Source organism: Oncorhynchus tshawytscha, linkage group LG05 (assembly GCF_018296145.1).
Source record: "Oncorhynchus tshawytscha isolate Ot180627B linkage group LG05, Otsh_v2.0, whole genome shotgun sequence".
Lineage (NCBI taxonomy): Eukaryota > Metazoa > Chordata > Actinopteri > Salmoniformes > Salmonidae > Oncorhynchus > Oncorhynchus tshawytscha.
In genome coordinates this window covers 59,166,008-59,191,147 of record NC_056433.1, presented here as the reverse complement: position 1 = coordinate 59,191,147, position 25,140 = coordinate 59,166,008, and the positions used below count along the sequence as shown (strand labels likewise).

General features: G+C 42.5%; 2 protein-coding genes across 3 annotated transcripts in view; both read left to right on the top strand.

The window, feature by feature from the left end:
* Positions 1-25,140, top strand: part of agbl4 (AGBL carboxypeptidase 4) — a 400,664-nt gene that overhangs the window by 278,111 nt on the left and 97,413 nt on the right. The window lies entirely within an intron of this gene.
* Positions 1,201-25,140, top strand: LOC112250996 (BEN domain-containing protein 5). Of its 2 annotated transcripts, none has more exons than XM_042322165.1 (7): positions 1,201-1,516; positions 13,206-13,336; positions 14,300-14,693; positions 20,850-20,909; positions 22,707-22,855; positions 23,644-23,857; positions 23,974-25,140. In XM_042322165.1, the coding sequence occupies exons 1-7, from the start codon at positions 1,339-1,341 to the stop codon at positions 24,168-24,170; spliced, it is 1,323 nt and encodes a 440-aa protein (XP_042178099.1). In that variant the 5' UTR covers positions 1,201-1,338; the 3' UTR covers positions 24,171-25,140. The 2 variants fall into 2 exon arrangements, with proteins under 2 accessions (XP_042178099.1, XP_024277354.1); XM_024421586.2 differs by having other exon boundaries at positions 14,300-14,753.

Genomic DNA, 25,140 nt, shown 5'->3' with positions numbered 1-25,140 from the left:
CAGTGTATTACTTAGCACTTTATTCTGGTTACCTCTCCTCATTCTCCGTCAGAAAACATCTCCACTGGACAATAACTCTCAGAACCCTCAGTAAGAGGAAACTCATAAGTGAAATTACAGCAACCTATGCCCCGAGCCTTGATGTCTGATCTGAATCAAAAAATGAAATGAAATTACAGAGTAGAAAAGGCATCCAAGTTCTGCATCAGTTACTTTTCAATTACGACAGGCGAAGCAGAACGAAATTGTTAGTGCCATTTATCGACTATGCTACTCTCTATTAAAGTACAAGTGAAGAAATCCATTCCATTGTGAAACAGCCGGACTATTTTACTATAACAAAGAGTTTCCTTTCTGTCAGATGGCTTTTGTCATCTAGTGTGAAGAAAAGGTACACCAGGCAACACATTGACTGAGACACACTTGTACGCCCACAGACAAATAGAATCAGAGATCAGACCAGATAATCATCTCTGTGGCCCTTCTTCTCTTCTCTTGGTTTCATTCCAGGGGGTTGAGGACTCAATGGGACCTACAGAGGCAGAATGAAAGTAATAGGTGAATGTATTGATTACAATAATGATTGGTTTGTGGAAATGCCGTCTTTAACTGGAAGTATCTGGAAAGAAACAGCAGGAAAAAGGCTGAAATATTACAGTCAGCTCACTAGGAACCATTTTTCTTGAATATCCCCAGTAGTTTAGGAAGTTGACTTATATTGTATTTCAAACTATGATTTCCATATGTACAAACACCAAAATAAAGATTCCTTTAGATTAAACTTCTGTGATGACAAATGTGTGATTTATCACAGACAGTCACAATCACAAACAAGGTAATATCCTGCATATCCTTTTGAGTTACAGTAAGGGGAGGACTTTACATCAATCACGTTTTGTGCCCCCGCCCCCTACAAAAAAAATTGAAAAGCATTAAAAAAAATGTTAAATCACTTTATGGCGCAAAGACTGTCATTTTTCCGCTGTCAGGGTTGAGATGCGGGTTTGACTGAATCCCTGTCCATGCCTTTACTGTAGGATATTATGTGTGCCCTGTGTTGATATGTATACTCTGTCAGTAAATATATATTTAATTTAATTATTTCATTAATTTATTTTACATTTAATTTTGATGAAGAAACTATTCGTTTATTCTTCTCTCCATTAGCAATGTCTTGTGATGGAGCGCGCGGCAAATATCCTGAAGTGATGTAGACCAGGCCAGAGTAGCAGAGGGCAGAATAGAAACCCTCTCCAATTCCACTTTATATTTGTTTAAATACTTATACTTAGAGGGGAAACTGTCAACCAATCCAAAGTAAAGGACCAAAGAAAAATTATGTATGCTTTTGTGAGGTTCTTGGAAGACGATATGTGCTACGCTTTACCTGCTTCAAATGTGAAAGATTTTAGACCTCTGCACAAAACAGATTTTGATAATCAGGTGTATCTGGTTCTCAGAACAGAAGAGAATGGTGCAGGCCAGCCGGGCAAAGCACAGATTCTTGCCCTTGCAGGTAAGTTCGCTTCATGTTCTCTTTGTTTTACTGTTTATGCATTGAAATAGTTAAAATGTTTGAAGTGAGACATATCAGAGAAGAAGATACCACGGACTTCTGTCAAAAACACTAACTTAGCTAGCTAGCTATTAAGCTAACATTGTTCTCGCAATGATGCTATTGCTAACGTTACCTAGTTTGCAAGTTTACAGATATATTTGCTCTCATCACATATGTACATATGAAAGCTACATAGAGTTCTTGCTGACATTGGTTTCAGCTAACGTGGCTAACTATCTAAACTAGCTAATGTATAGCTAGTTAAGTCACATCAACGTTAGCTTGTTTGCTAATGTTAGCTGAGCCAGCCACTCACACATCCAGCTTGCTTACTAACATTGGATACGTTAGCTAGCAATACACAACACTTCGATACGATAGTTAGCTAGCTACGTGATGACTGTCACTGTCAGTCGACCTTTGGTAGCTAGCTCGGACAACGTCAAGCCAGCTGCATGCAAGTTAGCTAGCTATCAATATGTATCCAGCACGTCACCGGTTATAGCAAAAACATTTCCCCCTACACATATTTGAGTGGAACGTTTTGTTCATGCGTTCACACTTACATCGTGTAACAGAGCAGCCACAAGTAGCTAGCTAAGCTTTGCATCATCCATAACTATGGTATTTAGCACGATTATTAATAATCCTCGTGTCTGAACAGTCCCTAGGTTTAAATATCTGAATGATCTCAGGTCCCTGGCTAATGTCAATTGAGTGTGCATTGGTTAGGTTTGTTGTTGTTGTTTGAGATTGTCATAGTGTTGCTCGCTAACCCAACAAGATTTCTCTCACAACAGAATTAGACGTTTATGCACATTCTATAAACGTACAAAAAAAAATCGAAGTTGCTTGAAACTTCACATTTCCAAGTGTTATTGTTGCTCTAGCTTTCCATTTATCCAGACTTAAAATGTAGAAGTTAAGGGTTAGGTTTAGGCACTCATTCCAAATGGTTAAGGTTTGGGATAGGGTTTAAACAGAAAATAAAAACCAGTGTAAAAAATTTAAAATAAAATAAAACTGTCCACGACTGTGATCGAACATGCAACCTGGCTCACTTTAAGACATTTCTCAACGTCCTCAGGTCGTGGATAGACGTCCAATTTCTATGTCAATCTTGAACGACCTGGCTGAGCTAACCGTATGCCTCTCTAGGTTCACACTGGATAGCTAGGTATGGAGCGAGATAGCAGCCAAAATGTTGAACATGCTTATCTTAAGGAAATCCATATGTAAATTGTTACGATAGTAAACCGATGTCAAAGCTGACTTGCATACCTATATAAGTAGGTAGGCACATGACGTAATGACACCATGTAAAATTTTGCGCAACACAGCATTCCTAACCTAGCCCACAATGTCTGCTGTGTGGAACGAGCAGTCAACAAGTTGAGCAGTCATTTGAAAGAGTAAGAACATTTCAGTGAGGTAACTCAAAGGCGAAATCCATTAAAGCCAAGATAATGGAATTAATTTTCATTGACAATCAACCTTTCTCTGTCGTGGGTGATGTTGGGTTTCACGACTGGTCGAACTCCGGTACACACTACCAAGTGCGCTATTTTTCAGATTTTGCCCTACCGGAGTTACACAGTAATAGCGTCACTGCTATTAGCTTCACAACATACTATGGAAACCTGTTGGGTCTTTGCATGTCTAAAAAGGCACATGTCACATAATACTATTTGACAATAACACTATTTGGCGTGTTAAATAAGCGTTTAATTTGACACGTCAAAATACACAGTTCTATTATAGAATGTTGTGTGTTCTGAATTTGCACGTGCAAACCAAGCCGACAATGACCAGACAGCCTATACGGAGGTCAGAGACGTGGCCGTGTGGTGCCAGGACAACAACCTCTCCCTCAACGTGATCAAGACAAAGGAGATGATTGTGAACTACAGAAAAGAGGCCTGAGCACGCCCCCTTTCTCATCAATGGGGCTGCAGTGGAGCAGGTTGAGAGCTTCAAGTTCCTTGGTGTCCACATCACCAACAAACTAACATGGTCCAAGCACACCAAGGCAGTCGTAAAGAGGGTACGACAAAACCTATTCCCTCTCAGTAGACTGAAAAGATTTGGCATGGGTCCTCAGATCCTCAAAAGGTTCTTCAGCTGCACCATCGAGAGCATCCTGACTGGTTGCATCACTGCCTGGTATGGCAACTGCTCTGCCTCTGACCGCAAGGCACTACAGAGGGTAGTGCGAACAACCCAGTACATCACTGAGGCCAAGCTTCCAGCCATCCAGGACCTCTATACCAGGCGGTGTCAGAGGAAGCCCCTAAAAAGCTGTACAAAAAGTCTGCAAACATCGGCCACAAACAATGTTTACAATAGCGCATTGGTAATAAGCATTATTTGACCGCAACTTCTGGGGTAGCTAGCTTGCTTTAGCTTGGTACCTAGCTAGCACCAATACAACCAGTCTGAAAACAATGACCAGTAGAAACTGCAGACATTTTCAATATTCCTAGCAATGATTTAGGAATCCTTGTAAGTATTAGCTAGGTTGCCACTTCTTGTTCGCCTATTGAAATTGAACTTCAGTTCATGAAAATAAATAGCTAGCCAGCTTCTTAACCATGTTGCACAAAGCTAACGTTATAAGCAGCCAGCTAGCTTCATCTGGCTAGTGAAGCTCGACCGGACAGGGTTATGTGTTGTGAAGCTAGCCATTATAAGGATTAGGCACAATAGTGGAATTTGCGGTTTGCCTTCAAAATTAAAGTACCTCTTTGAAGGTTTTGTGATGCAGAAGGTTACAGTTGGTGGAATCATGCCATATTTAAAGTAGATGATGTTAAAAAATGTTAAAAAAGGTTGGAATGTGAAGCAATAAAATAAGGTAACAGTCTACTCGGTGACACCCACAGAACACAACTGTGAAGAGTTTACGCAAATATTAGCGTTGTACCTATTGTCGCGGGACTGTGACTGTGTGAAATCACCTCCCCAGTTAGCCTATTGAGTTGTCTCGCTGAAATCTTCTTACTCTTTCAAATGACTGCTCAACTTGTTGACTGCTCGATCCACACAGCAGACATTGTGGGCTAGGTTAGGTGTGTTTCATGCTGTGTGGCGCAACATTTTATGTGGCGTCATTATGCCATATACAGTGGGGCAAAAAAGTATTTAGTCAGCCACCAATTGTGCAAGTTCTCCCACTTAAAAAGATGAGAGAGCCCTGTAATGTTCATCATAGGTACACTTCAACTATGACAGACAAAATGAGAAAAAAAATCCAGAAAATCACATTGTAGGATTTTTTTATGAATTCATTCTGCTGAATGTGTTGCACTAATGTACACTGCTCAAAAAAATAAAGGGAACACTTAAGCAGCACAATGTAACTCCAAGTCAATCACACTTCTGTGAAATCAAACTGTCCACTTAGGAAGGCACCACTGATTGACAATAAATTTCACATGCTGTTGTGCAAATGGAATAGACAACAGGTGGAAATTATAGGCAATTAGCAAGACACCCCCAATAAAGGAGTGGTTCTGCAGGTGGTGACCACAGACCACTTCTCAGTTCCTATTCTTCCTGGCTGATGTTTTGGTCACTTTTGAATGCTGGCGGTGCTTTCACTCTAGTGGTAGCATGAGACGGAGTCTACAACCCACACAAGTGGCTCAGGTAGTGGAGCTCATCCAGGATGGCACATCAATGCGAGCTGTGGCAAGAAGGTTTGCTGTGCCTGTCAGCGTAGTGTCCAGAGCATGGAGGCGCTACCAGGAGACAGGCCAGTGCATCAGGAGACGTGGAGGAGGCCGTAGGAGGGCAACAACCCAGCAGCAGGACCGCTACCTCCGCCTTTGTGCAAGGAGGAGCAGGAGGAGCCCTGCAAAATGACCTCCAGCAGGCCACAAATGTGCATGTGTCTGCTCAAACGGTCAGAAACAGACTCCATGAGGGTGGTATGAGGGCCCGACGTCCACAGGTGGGGTTTGTGCTTTACAGCCCAACACCATGCAGGACGTTTGGCATTTGCCAGAGAACACCAAGATTGGCAAATTCGCCACTGGCGCCCTGTGCTCTTCACAGATGAAAGCAGGTTCACACTGAGCACATGTGACAGAGTCTGGAGACGCCGTGGAGAACGTTCTGCTGCCTGCAGCATCCTCCAGCATGACCGGTTTGGCGGTGGGTCAGTCATTGTGTGGGGTGACATTTCTTTGGGGGGCCGCACAGCCCTTCATGTGCTCACCAGAGGTAGCCTGACTGCCATTAGGTACCGAGATGAGATCCTCAGACCCCTTGTGAGACCATATGCTGGTGCGGTTGTCCCTGGGTTCCTCCTAATGCAAGACGATGCTAGACCTCATGTGGCTGGAGTGTGTCAGCAGTTCCTGCAAGAGGAAGGCATTGATGCTATGGACTGGCCCGCCCGTTCCCCAGACCTGAATCCAATTGAGCACATCTGGGACATCATGTCTCGCTCCATCCACCAACACAGACTGTCCAGGAGTTGGCGGATGCTTTAGTCCAGGTCTGGGAGGAGATCCCTCAGGAGACCATCCGCCACCTCATCAGGAGCATGTCCAGGCGTTGTAGCGAGGTCATACAGGCACGTGGAGGCCACACACACTACTGAGCCTCATTTTGACTTGTTTTAAGGACATTACATCAAAGTTGGATCAGCCTGTAGTGTGGTTTTCCACTTTAATTTTGAGTGTGACTTCAAATCCAGACCTCCATGGGTTGATACATTTGATTTCCATTGATAATTTTTGTGTGATTTTGTTGTCAGCACATTCAACTATGTAAAGAAAAAAGTATTTAATGAGAATATTTCATTCATTCAGATCTAGGATGTGTTATTTTAGTGTTCCCTTTATTTTTTTGAGCAGTGTATTTTCTGTGAAGGAAAACTAGTTGCACACCCCTGATCACTCTTAAAGCAAACAAAACACAGTTCACTATCAATATAAAATGCAGGTGAAATGGTATAAAACAGATTTAAACATTTTTGTCTGTGTTTTGAAATGCAGATTTCTGAATTCTTAATGAGACCCCTGACTGAATGTATTGGATTTCAGAATTGTATTGAGGGCATACTTATACACTGCATGACTAAAATTATGTGTACACCTGCTCATTGAACATTTCATTCCAAAATCATGGTCATTAATATGGAGTTGGTGTGTGTGTCGTCGTCGTCGTCGTCCCCCCCCCCTGCTGCCGTAACAGCCTCCACTCTTCTGGGAAGGCTTTTCACTAGATGTTGGAACATTGCTGCAGGGACTTGCTTCCATTCAGCCACAAGCATTAGTGAGGTCCGGCACTGATGTTGGGCGATTTAGACCTGGCTCGTAGTCCACGTTCCAATTCATCCCAAAGGTATTTGATGGTGTTGAGGTCAGGGCTCTGTGCAGGCCAGTCAAGTTCTTCCACACCGATCTCAACAGGCCATTTCTATATGGACCTCGCTTTGTGCACAGGGGGCATTGTCATGCTGAAACAGGAAAGGGCCTTCACACAAATTTGTATGCAATGTCATTGTATGCTGCAGTATTAAGATTTCCATTCACTGGAACTAAGGGGAACTAGCCCCAAAAACATATTCTTCATCCACCAAACTTTACAGTTTACATTATACATTGGGGCAGGTAGCGTTCTCCTGGGATCCGTCAAACCCAAATCCGTCCGTCGGACTGCCAGATGGTTTTTAAACAAAGAGTTCAGAAAGAGGTAATCAATGACACCAAAACCCATGTCTTCATCACACTCCTCTGACCCCTCCATATTGTCCTCCTTCAACAAGGAATGTGCAAAGTTTGGCTACATTTTCTGGAAACATTTACATTTTTTGGACATGAGTCTGTAGCCAATATGCATATCACCTACACTTTGACATGTAGGCCATTTTTTTCTCCTTCAGACAAGTAAAGAAATCAGTTACCTTGTCTGAAGGACAAGTGGCTAAAAAAGTTAATGTCAAGCCCTGCAATACACAGGTTGACTAGTAAGCTTAATGTGGCTCCTTTCTGTGCTTTGAGTCCTGCAATAAGAGCTTTTTCATTAATAGTTGTGTAAACTCAGTTGTGTTGTCGCTCACCCATTTCATTGATCAACAATCCATAGGTAAGGCTGTACAGTGATAATCCAAGATGGCGTAGCAGTCGGACGTGTGTTTTGTCTTGTGTAAATTGTTTTCCTTGTTTTGTTTTTTTTCATATACGAAATATGTTAATCTCACTTTCCATCTACGGACTGAATATTGTCTCCTGCAACCCGACTCGCCCAATGTGGTACGGATCTGCTATTATACTTTAGAACCGGATACTCCCATCAGGAGCTACCCAGCTATCTAGCTAGTAGTCAGTTAGCCACTGCTAGCGGTCTTCACCGTTAACTCGGACACCTGCCAGCCTCCTCTCGGTCAATACCTGCCAGTCTGCACAGCGCGATATCAACCCAGAGCATATCAGACTGCTTTTACTCTACCACATCTCTGGATTCCTACCGCAAGCTCTGGACCATTTATACCGGACCATCGCAGCTAGCTAGATGCAATCCGAGTGGCTAATCCTGGCTAACGCCTATGTCCCGACGCAAGCACCAGATAGCCTTGAGCTAACCTCAAGCTAGGCCCATCTCCCGGCTAGCCGAAAAGGTCTACAATACCTCTTGCCAATTGGCCTGGACTCTTTATTGCCGACACGGAGCCCCGCCAATAAATCACGATTGGTCTGCTGACGTAATCGTCCGAGGTGGTTTCAACATGCTTTTCCATTGCAATGTCGCCGAAGACCCATCTGCTTGCCACGGCCCGCTAGCTTTCTGAATCACCGTGTCTCCAGCTCGCCTAGCGTAGTAGCGACTACTGAACGGCTCCCTGACTCACCTATTGCTGCTCATTGGACCCTATGATCACTTGGGTACACATGCCTCTCCCTAATGTCAATATTCCTTGTCTACTGCTGTTTAGGGTAGTTATTATTGTTTTATTCCATTGTAGAACACCCAGCCCCGCCCTAAATGCCTTAGATAGCTCTTCTGTCGCACCCTCCACACATGCGGAGACTTGACCTGGCTCAACTGGTGCCTCCAGAGACGCAACCGCTCTCATCGCCACTCAATGCCTAGGTTTACCTCCACTGGAGTCACTCACAACGGGTGTCCTGGCTCTCTGAGGTCATTAAAGATCCCATGGCACTTATCGTAAAAGTAGGGGTGTTAACCCCGGTGTTCTGGCGAATTTCCCAAGCTGTCCCTCATACCATCATGGTCACCTAATCATCCCCAGCTTACAATTGGCTCATTCATCCCCCTCCCCTAACCTGTAACTATTCCCCAGGTAATTGTTGTAAATGAGAATGTGTTCTCAGTCAACTTACCTGGTAAAATAAAATAAATCCTACCATACCCTTGTCTGTACATTATGCCCTGAATCATCTATTCTACTACACCCAGAAATCTGCTCCTTTTATTCTCTGTTCCCAATGCACTAGACGACCCACTCTTATGGCTTTTAGCCGTACCCTTATCCTACTCCTCATCTGTTCCTCTGGTGATGTAGTGAGCCCTGTAGCCCCCAGCACGACACCCATTCCCAAGGCGCTCTCATTATGTTGACTTCTGTAACCATAAAAGCCTTGGTTTCATGCATGTTAACATCAAAAGCCTCCTCCCTAAGTGTATTTTATTCACTACTTTAACACACTCCGCCAACCCTGATATCCTAGCCGTATCTGATTCCTGGCTTAGGAAAGCCACCAAAATTTCCATCCCCACCTACAACATTTCCCGACAAGATAGACCTGCCAAAGGGGGCGGAGTTGCAATCTACTGCAGAGAGAGCCTGCAGAGTTCTATCATGCTATCCAGGTCTGTGCTCAAACAATTCGAGCTTCTACTTTTAAAAATCCACCTTTCCAGAAATAAGTTTCTCACCGTTGCCGCTTGTTATACACCCTTCTCAGCCCCCAGCTGTGCCCTGGACACGATATGTGAATTGATTTTCACCCCCATCTATCTTCAGAGTTTGTACTGTTAGGTGACCTAAACTGGGATATGCTTAACACCCCTGTCGTCCTACAATCTAAGCAAGATACCCTCAGTCTCACACAAATTATCAAGGAACCTACCAGGTACAACCCTGAATCTGTAACCATGGGCACCCTCATAGATATCATCCTGACCAACTTGCTCTCTAAATACACCTCTGCTGTCTTCAACCAGGATCTCAGCGATCACTGCCTCATTGCCTGTGTCCGTAATGTGTCCGCGGTCAAACGACCACCCCTCCTCACTGTCAAATGCTCCTTTAAACACTTCAGCGAGCCAGCCTTTCTAATCTACCTGGCCCGGGTAACCTGGAAGGATATTGACCTTTTCCTGTCAGTAGAGATGCCTGGTTGCTCTTTAAAAGTGTTTCCTCACCATCCTAAATAAGCATACCTCAAAAAATGTAGAACTAAGAACAGATATTGCTCTTGGTTCACTCCAGACTTGACTGCCCTTGACCAGCACAAAAATATCCTGTGGCGTACTGCATTAGCATCAAATAGCACTCGCGATATGCAACTTTTCAGGGAAGTAAGGAACCAGTATACACAATCAGTTAGGAAAGCTAAAGCTAGCTTTTTCAAACGGAGATTTGCATCCTGTAGCACTAATTCCAAAGAGTTTTGGGACACTGTGAAGTCCATGGAGAATAAGAGCACCTCCTCCCAGCTGCCCACGCTTATTGAAATGATCGATTAGCGCAGAGTTATCGGTGGTGACAGTGTTAGAAACTGTTAGACCTATATCCATCCTGCCCTGCCTTTCTAAAGTCTTCAAAGCCAAGTTAGCAAACAGATCACCGACCATTTCGAATCCCACCGTACCTTCTCCACTATGCAATCTGGTTTCCGATCTGGTCATGGGTGCACCTAAGCCACGCTCAACGTCCTAAACGATATTGTAATCGCCATCGATTAACGACGGTACTGTGCAGCTGTCTTCATCGACCTTCATCGAGGCTTTCGACTCAGTCAATCACCGCATTCTTATCGGCAGACTCAACAGCCTTGGTATCTCAAATTACTGCCTTGCCTGGTTCACCAACTACTTCTCTGATAGAGTTCAGTGTGTCAAAACGGAGGGCCTGTGGGTGCCACAGGGTTTAAATCTCGGGCTGACTCTTTTCTCTGTATATATCAATGATGTCCCTCTTGCTACTGGTGATTCTCTGATCCACCTCTATGCAGACGACACCATTCTGTATACATCTGGCCCTGTATACATCTGGCCCTTCTTTGGACACCGTGTTAACAAACCTCCAAACGAGCTTCAATGCTATACAACACTCCTTCTGTGGCCTCCAACTGCTTGTTTACTGTAATGCTAGTAAAACTAAATGCATGCTCTTCAACCGATTTGCTGCCCGCCTGACTAGCATCACTACTCTGGAAGGTTCTGACTTAGAATATGTGGACAACTACAAATACCTAGGTATATGTTTAAACTAAACTCTCCTTCCAGACTCCCATTAAGCATCTCCAATCTAGAATCAGCTTCCTATTTCGCAACAAAGCCTCCTTCACTCATGCTGCCGAAAACACCCTCGTAAAACTGACTATCCTACCGATCCTTGACTTCGGCGATGTCATTTACAAAATAGCCTCAACACTCTACTCAGCAAATTGGATGCAGTCTATCACAGTGCCATCCGTTTTGTCACCAAATCCTCATACTGCCCACCCCTGTATGCTCTCGTTGGCTGGCCCTCGCTACATATCCGTCGCCATACCCACTGGTTCCAGGTCATCTATAAGACTTTGCTAGGTAAAGTCCCTCCTTAGCTCAGCTCACTGGTCTCCATAGCAACACCCACCCGTAGCATGTGCTCCAGCAGGTATATTTCACTGGTCATCCCCAAAGCCGACATCTCATTTGACCGCCTTTCCTTCCAGTTCTCTGCTGCCATTGACTGGAACGAGTTGCAAAAATTACTGAAGCTGGAGACATATCTCCCTCTCTAACTTTAAACATCAGCTGTCACAGCAGCTTACCGATCACTGTGCCTGTACACAGCCCATCTGTAAATAGCACACCCATCTACCTCATCCCCATGTCATTTTTTGTTGTTTCTCTTTTGCACCCCAGTATCTCTACTTGCACATCATCTGCACATCTATCACTCCAGGGTCAATGCTAAATTGTAATTATTTAGCCTCTATGGCCTATTTGTCTTACCTCCCTAATCTTACTACATTTGCACACACTGTACATATACCTTTTCTATTGTTATTGACTGTACGTTTGTTTATCCCATGTTTGTTTATCACTCTGTGTTGTTTTTGTCGCACTGCTTTGCTTTATATTGGCAAGATCACTGTTGTAAATGAGAACTTGTTCTGAACTACCCTACCTGGTTAAATAAATAAAAAATATATAAGTACCCTATGCAATTCTGAAATCTAATACATCCACTGTGCGATTTAACAGATGTTATTTATTTTTGTCAAATTAACTTGTCTTTTGTTAAAATGTTTAACAGTCCAAACTTGTTTTAACATTATCAAGTCAAAACATGGCGCAATTCCACTATTTGTAACTAATGGATTTCTTTCAATTAGGGACTTTTATTTTGAAGGCGAACCTCAAATTCCAATATTGTGGATAATTCTTATTGTGGCTAGCTTCACATAAGTAAAACAAACTACATGCAGCTTGTTTACTGAAGATGGGTGAAACTCATATGCCAGATGGAGATGCATAAAAGGTCTTCGGGCTGGCTCATTTTATGAAGGGTGATCAGTGCCAGTTCAAAAATGCAATGCTTAAATGCCCAAATGATAAATGCATTTATATTTTCATAGCAGTGGGCGTGCCACAATGAAATTGCAATGTTAAAATGGTTAATTGAAAATTGGTAAATGTAAACAGAAATGGAAAAGGGGCTGTTTTCATTACCAAATGCTCAATTTTAACATTTTTTTTCTCTCTTAATTTTCCACGTTCATGCAAATTGCTTCCTGGATGCGTGAACCAGGAGAGCAACACAACACCACCATGCATTGGTACATTCTAGCCATGTCAGGCTTTCGTTGCAATGATTTTAACTGCTGTAACCGACGGGGTTTGAACCTGGTGTCCTGTACACTAGAATAACATTTTGGCCTGCTAAGCCAAAGCCTAGACAATTTAGATTGCCTGAGCTCAGAAAAAGTACAAAGTTAACCAAACACTAGGCTGAGTTGCTCATCACGTGCACAGTCACCGAGCCACTTCTTCCTGGTTAGTTGTTCGCATGATGAGTACCCTTGCATGATACCTGACGGGTTGCATTGGTGATAGACTGGTTTAGTGGGATAATGTGCACTTGTACCATTTTTATTTCAAATTAAGCATATCCATTTACCATTTTCAATTAACATTTTTCTATTTTCATTTTAACTTTGCAATTGAATTGTGGCATGAATCATGCACACTGTTTTGAAAATAAATACACATTTATAATTTTCACATACCAATTTAGAATCTAAGCTTTGCATTTTCGAACTGGCACTGATCACCCTCCATAATATTTGCTGTAACACAACAAATTCACTCTGATTTTGAGAATATTTTTTTCTCTTATGTAACCTTCTGTCTGAAGAGTTTATATATTTGATTTCAGCTGACACTAAGCTTTATTTTGCAGATAACATTGATGAGTTTGAACACAATATAATGCAAAAGAAGATGAAAATTCCTAAGATGTCGACAAGGAATATGGGAATTTCAGTTGAGAACCACTTTGGGGAGGAACGACTGCCATTGAGGCATAAAAAGGTAGGTGCAACAAAGCAAGGTAGTCAAAACTAGTCATGGTTTTCAAATTGTTCGAGCATTTCTGTGGTTTTTGTGCTCAGTGAATTTGATGGTGCGTAAAGTAAGTATTTGACTGTTAGTCAACACCTCTTTACGAAGCATGTGACAAATAAAATTAGATTTGTGTGATTCAAAATCTTCACTAATAATGCTGTTCTCCAGGAATATGAAGAATACTTATGGTAATTTGTCTTTTTATAATTTAACAAACTGTTACTATGAGTTTGGACGTTCCCTAAAAATCCCCCTGCTTTTTGTTTAACCATATGCTGGATTAACACATTCAGCACTCTGGACAGCTGCCCTTTAACAGGCAAGTCCTCTGAGTATCTCATCAAATAACCTCATGACTCTTCCCAGTGATTATAGCACATCATATAATTTTGTCAAGCAAACTGAACAAAAATAGAAAACACAAAATGTAAAGTTATGATCAAGAAGCTTATTAAACACAGGTTGTACCTCCACATCCGGCTTCTTTACCTGCAGGATTTCTAGAGACCTGCCACCCGGACAGCTGATGAAACTGAGGAATAGTTCTGTCTGTAATAAAGTTATTTTGGGGGGGAAAAACTCATTCTGATTGGCTGGGCCTAGCTCCCCAGATGCCCACCCATTGCTGATCCTTTGCCCTGTCATGTGAAATCCATAGGGGCTATTGAATTTATTTAATTTGACTAATTTCCTTATATGAACTGTAACACAGTAAAATCATAGAAATTGTTGCATTTATATTTTTGTTCTGTATATAAATATATAGTCAAACTTATTACAAAAAGTTACTGAAAATATGACATTTATGACACACCAGATCACTCTTATCACATGAAATGATGACGCAGGCTCCACTTCATTATTATCACATACATAACCCTTGTGTTTTAAACAATGATAACCTGCATTAAATCCTATTTGATTCTACAGGCCCAGACACAGGACCATGGGCGTCCCACAGCCAACTCCTCGAAGAGCCTGGCAGCGGTGGTGGCCCGCCTGGAGAGAAACGCTGTGAGTTCCTGCATAGAGGGAGATGATGACCTGGAGGAGGACAGGCTGGCTGAGTTGGAAGAGGAGGAGGGGGACTCTGGACCTGAGAAGGCGGTGGTACCGCGGGTTCTGTATGAGGAGCTGGTCCACAGCTACAGGCAGCAGGAGGAGGAGGTGAGGAGGCTACAGCAGGAGCTGGAGAGAACCCGCAGGCAGCTGGTCCAGCAGGCCAAGAAGCTGAAGGAGTATGGCAGCCTGCTGACAGAGGTGAAGGAGCTGCGTGACTTCAACAGGAGGCTGCAGGACGTACTCCTCATGAGGCTCGGCAGCGGTGAGAGTCACACACTCTCCAGTCACCTCTCACTGCAGCCTGCTTTGCACATCTGTTCAGGTTAAGAAAAAACTGTTTTACTAGACTAGTGTCACCCACATTGAGTTCATCAATTTAAAAAAAAGAAATGTATCTGTAGGTTTGGGTACTGTCATTATATGCTTTTTAGCAAGAGTTGATAAGTTATGAAGTGGTTGTTATTAGAGGTCGACCAATTAATCGGAATGGCCGATTTAATTAGGGACGATTTCAAGTTTTCATAACAATCGTAAATCGGTATTTTTGGGTGCCGATTTGACCCTTTTTTCTTAATTTTTATACCTTTTTTATTTAACTAGGCAAGTCAGTTAAGAACACATTCTTATTGTCAATGACGGCCTAGGAACGGTGGGTAAACTGCCTTGTTCAGGGGCAGACCGACAGATTTTCACCTTGTCAGCTCGGGGAACCCAATCTTGCAACCTTATAGTTAACTAGTCCAACGCTCTAACCACCTGCCTCTCATTGCACTCCACGAGGAGCCTGCCTGTTACGCGAATGCAGTAGAAGCCAAGGTAAGTTGCTAGCTAGCATTAAACTTATCTTGTAAAAATCAATCAGTCATAATCACTAGTTATAACTACACATGGTTGATGATATTACTCGTTTTATCTAGCGTGTCCTGCGTTGCATATAATCGATGCATCGCTGGGGGATGATTTAACAAAAGTGCATTTGCGAAAAAAGCACAATCATTGGACGACTGTACCTAACCATAAACACCAATGCCTTTCTTAAAATCAATACACAGATGTATATATTTTTAAACCTGCATATTTAGCTAAAAGAAATCCAGGTTAGCAGGCAATATTAACCAGGTGAAATTGTGTCATTTCTCTTGCGTTCATTGCACGCAGAGTCAGGGTATATGCAGTTTGGGCAGCCTTGCTCAATGCGAACTAATTTGCCAGAATTTTACGTAATTATGACGTTAACATTGTAGGTTGTGCAATGTAACAAGAATATTTAGATTTAGGGATGCCACCCGTTAGATAAAATACCGAACGGTTCCATATTTCACTGAAATAATAAACGTTTTGTTTTCGAAATTCTAGTTTCCGGATGCGACCATATTAATGACCAAAGGCTGGTATTTCTGTGTGTTATTATGTTATCATTAAGTCTATGATTTGATAGAGCAGTCTGATTGAGCGATGGTAGGCAGCAGCAGGCTCGTAGGCATTCATTCAAACAGCACTTTCGTGCATTTTGTCAGCAGCTCTTCGCAAGCACAGCGCTGTTTATGACTTCAAGCCTATCAGCCTAATGGCTGGTGTAACCGATGTGAAATGGCTAGCTAGTTAGCTGGGTGTGCGCTAATAGCGTTTTAAACGTCACTCGCTCTGAGACTTGGAGTAGTTATTCCCCTCTGCAAGGGCCGTGGCTTTTGTGGAGCGATGGGTAACGCTGCTTCGAGTGTGGCTGTTGTCGATGTGTTCCTGGTTTGAGCGCAGGTAGGGGCGAGGAGAGGGACGGAAGCTATACCGTTACACTGGCAATACTATAGTGCCTATAAGAACATCCAATAGTCAAAGGTATATGAAATAAAAATGGTATAGAGAGAAAAAGTCCTATAAATACTATATTAACTACAACCTAAAACCTTTTACCTTGGAATATCGAAGTCTCATGTTAAAAGGACCCACCAGCTTTCATATGTTCTCATGTTCTGAGCAAGGAACTCAAATGTTAGCTTTTTTACATGGCACATATTGCACTTTTACTTTTCCAACACTTTGTTTTTGCATTATTTAAACCATGTTGAACATGTTTCATTATTTATTTGAGGCTAAATAGATTTTACATTTGTAATAACCGGCCGATTTAATCGGTATCGGCTTTTTTGGTCCTCCAATAATCGGTATTGGCGTTGAAAAATCATAATCGGTCGACCTCTAGTTGTTATCATTAAAGTCTTTAGTGTGTTTATGTTGTAAATCGTAGTATTTGCTTGATACTACAGCTATTTGAGGCGGCAGGTAGCCATAGTGGTTTGTGGTTGGACTAGTAACCGAGAGGTTACAAAATCGAATCCCCGAGCTGACAAGGTTAAAATCCGTCGAACACTCGCATTTGCGACCCTTTGACTTGGCAGTGTGACACCAATTTGTAATTGGACCCTAGCGTGCCAGTGAAAGTTTTTTATAGCTTAGTTTAATGTTGCTTAGTATAGGCCTACCAAAACTTTGGTACGTTTTCGATAATAGAACATACACTTTTTGTTACTTTTGTTAATTCTGTGAAACGTGTCTCACGTCGTCTACTGATTAAGAGAGGATCAAGTCTGTCAGCGCAGCCTTATGTCCCCTTATAGCACGACAGCACCGTGCCTGCTCCACTTAATCATTGCTAGCTGTAGCCTGTCCTGAGGAACCACTGCACTCACTGGGAGTCTAGGCTGCATCATGTTAGCTCCCCACTCAGGCTGCACAGAAGTTAACACACTTGAATAATGCAACACAGCATGTAGAAATATTGCAAATTATATTTACATTTCACAAAACTGTGCATTACAGGCTATAACACTTTACAATGCAGGAAGATACCAGTAGCTTCCAGCTATGTAGGCTAACATTCCTTGCTAAGGGGGGGTGTAATTATATTTTTTTGCTTTGGGAAGTTTAAAAAAAAAAGTTTTATCAGTTATAGGGGAGGGTAGTGTGTTGTTTTTTTCTCCCCTGGTTTACATTTTGCAGGTTTGACTATATAATTTCTTCCATCCTAGCTAAATTTAATCTGCTAGCATGCGCCTCCCCTATATCAAGGTGTTTTGGTACTTCCCTTATGTTCTACGCTTTTCCGCATGCTTACTAGACCACAGGTTGATATAATCTACCAGTCTCTCTATTCTTCCCACTATCCACCATTCATAGTGACAATAGTGGTAGGTGGATCGTTTGTCCAGATCTGCAATAGGCTAACTAGCGATCATACCACAAAAACAAAATCATTCAAAGCTGTACCAATGTTGTATTTTTTTTTTTTCACAAGAACATGGCGGTATAGCTGATAGGCAGCGGAGAGGTCTGGTGCCTCATTGCGGTTGGAAGAACAGTGAAGACATGAGACACGCAGCTCATAATGCTCCCCTAATGATCTCTTTTAGGGACATTACAGTTATCCTACCTAGACTCCTACAACACCACAATGCAATGAATAATTGCATTACTGTTTTCGAGAGAGTACACAATTCTACTCTAGGCTGTAAACTGCTGTGAAAATTACATTTCATTAACGGCGCAAAAGCCCTGTAATTTGAATGTTTCATTCCTTTTGGATCAGTTGTAGGTCAACTCTCAACAGTTTTATAAGGTTTGGAAAAACACAGCAGCACACCAGTCTGGCTGTATTTTTACTTTTGATACTGAGATGCGCTGTCTGTTGCTATGCTCCCAGCAGGACCAGTTATTCATCAAAGCTTAATGCTCTGTCTCGTCTCTGATCCGAGCGGCTATTCCGCTATTTTGGCAGTGTGTCAAGAAGCAGTACGGTTTGGCAGGGTCGTGTTACAGAGAACGCATAGCTCTCGACCTTCGCCTCTCCCGAGTCCCATCACTGCAACTCCTGTACGGACAAGACTAACTACCAATTGGATATCATGAAATTGGGGGGGAAAGGGGGTATAAAAATATATATATATAGCTGAAGTCAGAAGTTTACATACACCTTAGCATAATACATTTAAACTCAGTTTTTAACAATTCCTGACATTTAATCCTAGTAAAAATTCCTTGTTTTAGGTCAGTTTTCTATGGGTTTGAGGTCATGGCTTTGTGATGGCCACTCTAATACCTTGACTTTGTTGTCCACAACTTTGGAAGAATGCTTGGGGTCATTGTCCATTTGGAAGACCCATTTGCTACCAAGCTTTAACTTCCTGACTTGACTGTCTTGAGATGATGCTTCAACATATCCACATAGGTTTCCTGCCTTATGATGCCGTCTATTTTGTGAAGTGCACAAGTCCCTCCTGCAGCAAAGCACCCCCACAACATGATGCTGTCACCCCTGTGCTTCACGGTTGGAATGGTGTTCTTCGGCTTGTAAGCCTCCCCCTTTTTCCTCCAAACATAACAATGGTCATTATCACTGTGGATATAGATACTTTTGTCCCTGTTTCCTCCAGCATCTTCACAAGTTCCTTTGCTGTTGTTCTGGGACTGATTTGATCTTTTCACACCAAAGTACGTTCATCTCTAGGAGACAGAACGTGTCTCCTTCCTGAGCGGTATGAAGGCTGCGTGGTCCCATGGTGTTTATACTTGCGTACTATTGTTTGTACAGATGAACGTGGTGCCTTCAGTCCTTGGAAATTGCTCCCAAGGATGAACCAGACTTGTGGAGGTCTACACATTTTTTTCGAGGTCTTAGCTGATTTATTTTTATTTTCCCATGATGTCAAGCAATGTTAAGCAATGAGGCACTGAGTTTGAAGGTAGGCCTGCAAATAGATCTACAGGTACGGCCTACAGGGAGGAGGTGAGGGCCCTCGGAGTGTGGTGTCAGGAAAATAACCTCACACTCAACGTCAACAAAACTAAGGAGATGATTGTGGACTTCAGGAAACAGCAGAGGGAACACCCCCCCCATCCACATCGATGGAACAGTAGTGGAGAGGGTAGCAAGTTTTAAGTTCCTCGGCATACACATCACAGACAAACTGAATTGGTCCACTCACACAGACAGCATCGTGAGGAAGGCGCAGCAGCGCCTCTTCAACCTCAGGAGGCTGAAGAAATTCGGCTTGTCACCAAAAGCACTCACAAACTTCTACAGATGCACAATCGAGAGCATCCTGGCGGGCTGTATCACCGCCTGGTATGGCAACTGCACCGCCCTCAACCGTAAGGCTCTCCAGAGGGTAGTGAGGTCTGCACAACGCATCACCGGGGGCAAACTACCTGCCCTCCAGGACACCTACACCACCCGATGCTACAGGAAGGCCATAAAGATCATCAAGGACATCAACCACCCGAGCCACTGCCTGTTCACCCCGCTGTCATCCAGAAGGCGAAGTCAGTACAGGTGCATCAAAGCTGGGACCGAGAGACTGAAAAACAGCTTCTATCTCAAGGCCATCAGACTGTTAAACAGCCACCACTAACATTGAGTGGCTACTGCCAACATACTGTCAATGACACTGACTCTACTCCAGCCACTTTAATCATGGGAATTGATGGGAAATGATGTAAATATATCACTAGCCACTTTAAACAATGCTACCTTATATAATGTTACTTACCCTACATTATTCATCTCATATGCATACGTAGATACTGTACTCTATATCATCGACTGCATCCTTATGTAATACATGTATCACTAGCCACTTTAACTACGCCACTTGGTTTACATACTCATCTCATATGTATATACTGTACTCGATATCATCTACTGTATCTTGCCTATGCTGCTCTGTACCATCACTCATTCATATATCCTTATGTACATATTCTTTATCCCCTTACACTGTGTATGAGACAGTTTTTTTGGAATTGTTAGTTAGATTACTTGTTCGTTATTACTGCATTGTCGGAACTAGAAGCACAAGCATTTCGCTACACTCGCATTAACATCTGCTAACCATGTGTATGTGACAAATAAAATTTGATTTGATTTGAGGTACACCACCAATCGACTCAAATTATGTCAATTAGCCTATCAGAATTTTCCAAGCTGTTTAAAGGCACAGTCAATTTAGTGTATGTAAACTTCTGACCCACTGTAATTGTGATACCATGAAATAATCTGTCTGTAAACAATTGTTGGAAAAGTTACTTGTCATGCACAAAGTAGATGTCCTAACCGACTTGCCAAACTATAGTTTGTTAACAAGAAATTTGTGGAGTGGTTGGTAAATGAGTTTTAATGACTCCAACCTAAGTGTAGGTAAACTTCCGACTTCAACTGTATCTGAGAATATCCAAGGGGCTTTTATATAATGCTAAATTAATAATCTCTTTGTTTAAAAAAAAAAAAAAGATTTTGGAGATTTTGTTTTCAAGTAAGGTAAAATGAATGAGGAAAAAGGCCATTCTTGAACATGGGGTGAGACATTGTTACTAATTTGTATATAAAGCTAGTTTGTTATTTTGAATTATTTATTTCTGTTTTTAGAGGGAGAGAAACCAAAAACCTACAGTCATCTCATGGGTCTCCCAGTTGAGGCCGGCACGGGTAAGAGCAAAATAATCCTAACTTTCCACACCCTAATTGTAGTCGAAGTTTCTCTCAGAATAAAAACCTTTGTGTAACAACAGTTTTAGTAAGTAATACTGAAGTTGTGCACAATTGTCAGTTTCTATTTAGGTTTATGTCGCCCATTCATTGTCAGTTAGAGACACGGTAGTGCCTTGAGACACAAAAGCATAATCAGTGGTCTAACTCCCCCTTGCGCTGGTCTGGAGCAATGAAGTGGTGACGCAGGGTACCGTACTAAACCACAAATGACCTCTAAGTCCCGCAGCATAATCGCAGAACATTTAGTGGAACAACCACTGTACTTCACTTGCACTAAAGAGAGAAGACCCATGTGGAACGCTGGTCCTTGTGGAAGGCTGGTCCTTCCACATGCGCAGATCAAAAACACAACTGGAACGCTAATTTTAAGGTGTTAATATGTCCTAATAAATCAAAAGATTACGAAGAGAGAAAAAAAAAAATTTAATCGGCAGATGCTTACTTCGATTTTGACTTGAAGCCGATTTTAAGATAAGCAGAGTAAGAGGTGTTTACATGACTATTGCATTATCTGCCTAGTGGCATAATCAATTTAATATGGAATGATTACTTTGCATGTAAATGTGCTTATTGTGTGAATGAATGTCATTAGCTCTTAAAGAGAGTGCACACTTTTATAAAATAATAGTTTGCTTCTTCTATGCAAATGTTGTTGATCACTAGTGGTTAGAGCGTTGGGCCAGTAACCGAAGGGTTGCTGGATCGAATCCCAGAGCTGACAAGGTAAAAATATTCTGCCCCTGAGCAATGCAGTTTACCCACTGTTCCCCGGGCGCCAAAGACGTGGATGTCGATCAAGACCGCACCCCGGCACCTCTGTGATTCAGAGGGGTTGGGTTAATGTGGAAGACCCATTTCAGTTTAATACATTCAGTTGGACAACTGACTAGGTATCCCCCTTTTCCTTTACAGTACAATAAAATAACTCTCAAATGGAAAGGAAACATTGTTTTTCATCTGTAGCCCCATGAAATCAGCCAAAATAAGCCCCATAACTCAATACATGCACACACTCCTATTGAATATGCATCCACCTGTACTGTGAATAGGCCTAGGGTACATTTTTATTTAATCTGTTTATCAATAGAGATTTACCATTCAAATAAATGATTACCATTATGTAGTCAGAGTGGTAAAAACAAAGTCAAATTGATTGTATAATTGATTTGTATAAACGGACACAGGTCAGGTCACAGCTGTGAAACATTGGTGCGACCATAATCGTGCTGGTTGCCATCAACTGAAAAAGTAGGTGCCACCAGTGGAGAAAGTTAGTCTAGAACCCTGAGACTACTGCAGTGTGGAAGTGCAGCCCTCAAGCCAGTTCCATGGCCAGCTCTATGTGTTTTGCATTGGTGCCACTGGAGTGTGATATGGGAGCCAGGCGGTGTAATGGACAGGCTAAAGATTAGACTAGCAAGGGTGCTTTCGGGTCAGGAATGTATTGCGCTGACCAATATTAAAACTTATCAGCTACATTAGCGCTTAGTGTGGCCAACCATCAAGCCAGCTTACTGGGTTAAAATAGCCCCACAGTCTCGAGGCACAGTGAAGCCTTGCTGCAGGCGCCGGTCCAAAGCTAAGACTACAACTCCCTAACCACATACTGTTGTGGATGATTCAAGGCCTCTGTCAGTGTTCTAGGCTTGTTGTCACCTGAGAGACTAACAACACTATACAATGTGCCTAGAGATTTGCATTTCAACATTACTTTTGATTTTGCACCTTATACAGAGCCTATGCATGACAATGGCACTCAGACAATCAAAGCGGAGGTGGTGGAGCCCGTCGTTGAGCCACAGGAAGTGTGCAGAGAAGAGGCCAATACCAGCTCCAGCCACTCACCCTCCCCTAGAACAGTCTACACTTGTAATGATGGCAAGGTGAGTGTCACTGACCCTGGTCTCACCCCCTTTCTTTCTTCCGCGCTGTGGTGGAAGCATTCTATTTTCCCTTACACATAAACTTGGGAACTTGTATTGCACAAGCGTTCACCTCTCCTTGAGGGTAAACAAGGCTGAGATGATTGTCTGTATAGCTTAGACATCAGTACTGTTTATTGCCCTGATAGTGGTTGCAGGGCTATACACATAGTAATTCTGCTTGCTTCACATGACAGGGGGGAATTTGTGTTACAAGCAAAGAGCCTCTCAGTTCAAGCGTGAAGAACAAAAGCAAATTAGAACTCTCACACATTGCCCGCTATTAATTATTTCTACCAGTGGAATTGAAGTGACTGACAGGTAGACCTAGAAAGAAAAAAGAGAAAGGGCTCCTCTAAGTTAAGAGCAGTGAAAAGCTTGTCTGCTGGCAAGGGGCCTAAAGCACATTAGCTGCAAAGGGAAAAGCCTTTGGATGCCAGCCTAAAGACTTCTCAGCGATAAAGGCAGGATGGCACACATGGCGCTCTCTGCATTCGCTCACCTTTAACTCAGGGCAGGCCTGTCTCTGTGGTTCTATGCCAGTATAAATACTCATTGCAAGTCATCCACACTGGAAACAATTGCCTCTTACTTATTAATGTAGCTGCTGAAACATGGCTCTTTTGATTTCTAATTTGGGCTGAATAGTTGTGGGATGGGTTGCTTTGCTGCTGTTGGTTATAGTCCAGTGTGGTCACAGGTCTGGGTGTAGGTGACCCTCACTACATATCTGTGCTGTGTTGCTGCAGGTGCACCTGGGCGGGGGCATCTGGGTGCAGGAAGAGAAGTGGCACCAGCTACAGCGGACACAGGGAGACTCCAAGTTTACCAAAAACCTGGCCGTCATGATCTGGGGCACTGAGACCCTCAAGAACAGAAGTGTCACTGGCGTGGCCACCAAAAAGAAGAAAGATGCCCTTCCCAAGCCCCCGCTCTCCCCAAGCAAGCTGAAAATAGTCAGAGGTAGAACTGTGTAGGCCTGCTTTCAGATGTTTTAGGCACTGTTTGCAACTCACAAAGTTTGGAATATCGCTTCATTTTTGGGGATGAATAATGCACTCTTATTTCCTTTTTTCCAGAGTGTCTGTATGACAGAGTGTCTCAAGAAACAGCAGACAGCACAGAGATCACACAAAGATTGTCCAAAGTGAACAAATACATTTGTGAAAAAATTATGGATATCAACAAATCCATCAAGAACGAGGAAAGGCGGGAATCGAAGCTGCTCATTAGACAAACTGTCAAGAACGAGAATTTTACCTATGATGGCATGTAGTGTCATAAAGTTGTCACCATACTGTACCTCTCATTTTCTGGTGAGTAGGATCATGTGTGCCAGCACTAGAGGTTTTAGTGAGGGCCCAAGGCCCTAAACAATCCATCAGCTGTAACAGCTTTACCTACCAGTCAATGCCATGAGTGGTTGAGTGCTTTGGTGTGAGTCATATGAACGGGTGTGAGTATTTTTACAAGCTTTAAGTAGGACTTTCTTGAACTGCACTGTTGGTTAAGGGCTTGTAAGTAAGCATTTCACGGTAAGGTCTACATGTTGTATTCGGCGCATGTGACCAAATTTGATTTGGCTGGGTGGACCTGGGTTTTTAGAGATGTTTTTGTGTGGAGAGATTCTTAAAGCAATCTGGTTGTTAGAGAATGCAGTCGCGCTCAAACCAAATGTTCTGTGTCAGAACATGACATTGAGTACTAATATTCTCAATGATTTCCCTTGAAAAATAAGTATTCTGGTTGTAAGAAGATATTTTGGAATCATGTTCGTGTGTGTGGTGGAAAGGTTAGCCATGACGAAGGCCTTAGTGTTGAGGTCTCTGTGTGTGCTATTGTTACTTAATGTGTTTTGGGGAGGATGTAAAGATGCACTTTTACAACAAGGTCTTAATTGATCGAGGCCACATTGCACAGATATTCTGTTGCCCTAGAGATTATTGCTGTGTATCTTCCATGGAAATATGGATTTCCATAGTATAGAGCACCAATGAACATTAAGAGTTTGGTTCAGAGGTTTATCATTGTTTCAGTGCGGTGCTTGTCCACGTTAGACTGGCAACGGTCTTGAGAAGATACAATATGTTATTTTCTGGATACTTGGTTTACAGTATTTATCTATCCTACTTGAGAGATCCAATTTAAGAATGGGAAATGTCAGAATAATAGTAGAGATTTATTTCAGCTTTTATTTCTTTCATCACATTCCCAGTGGGTCAGAAGTTTACAAACTCAATTAGTAT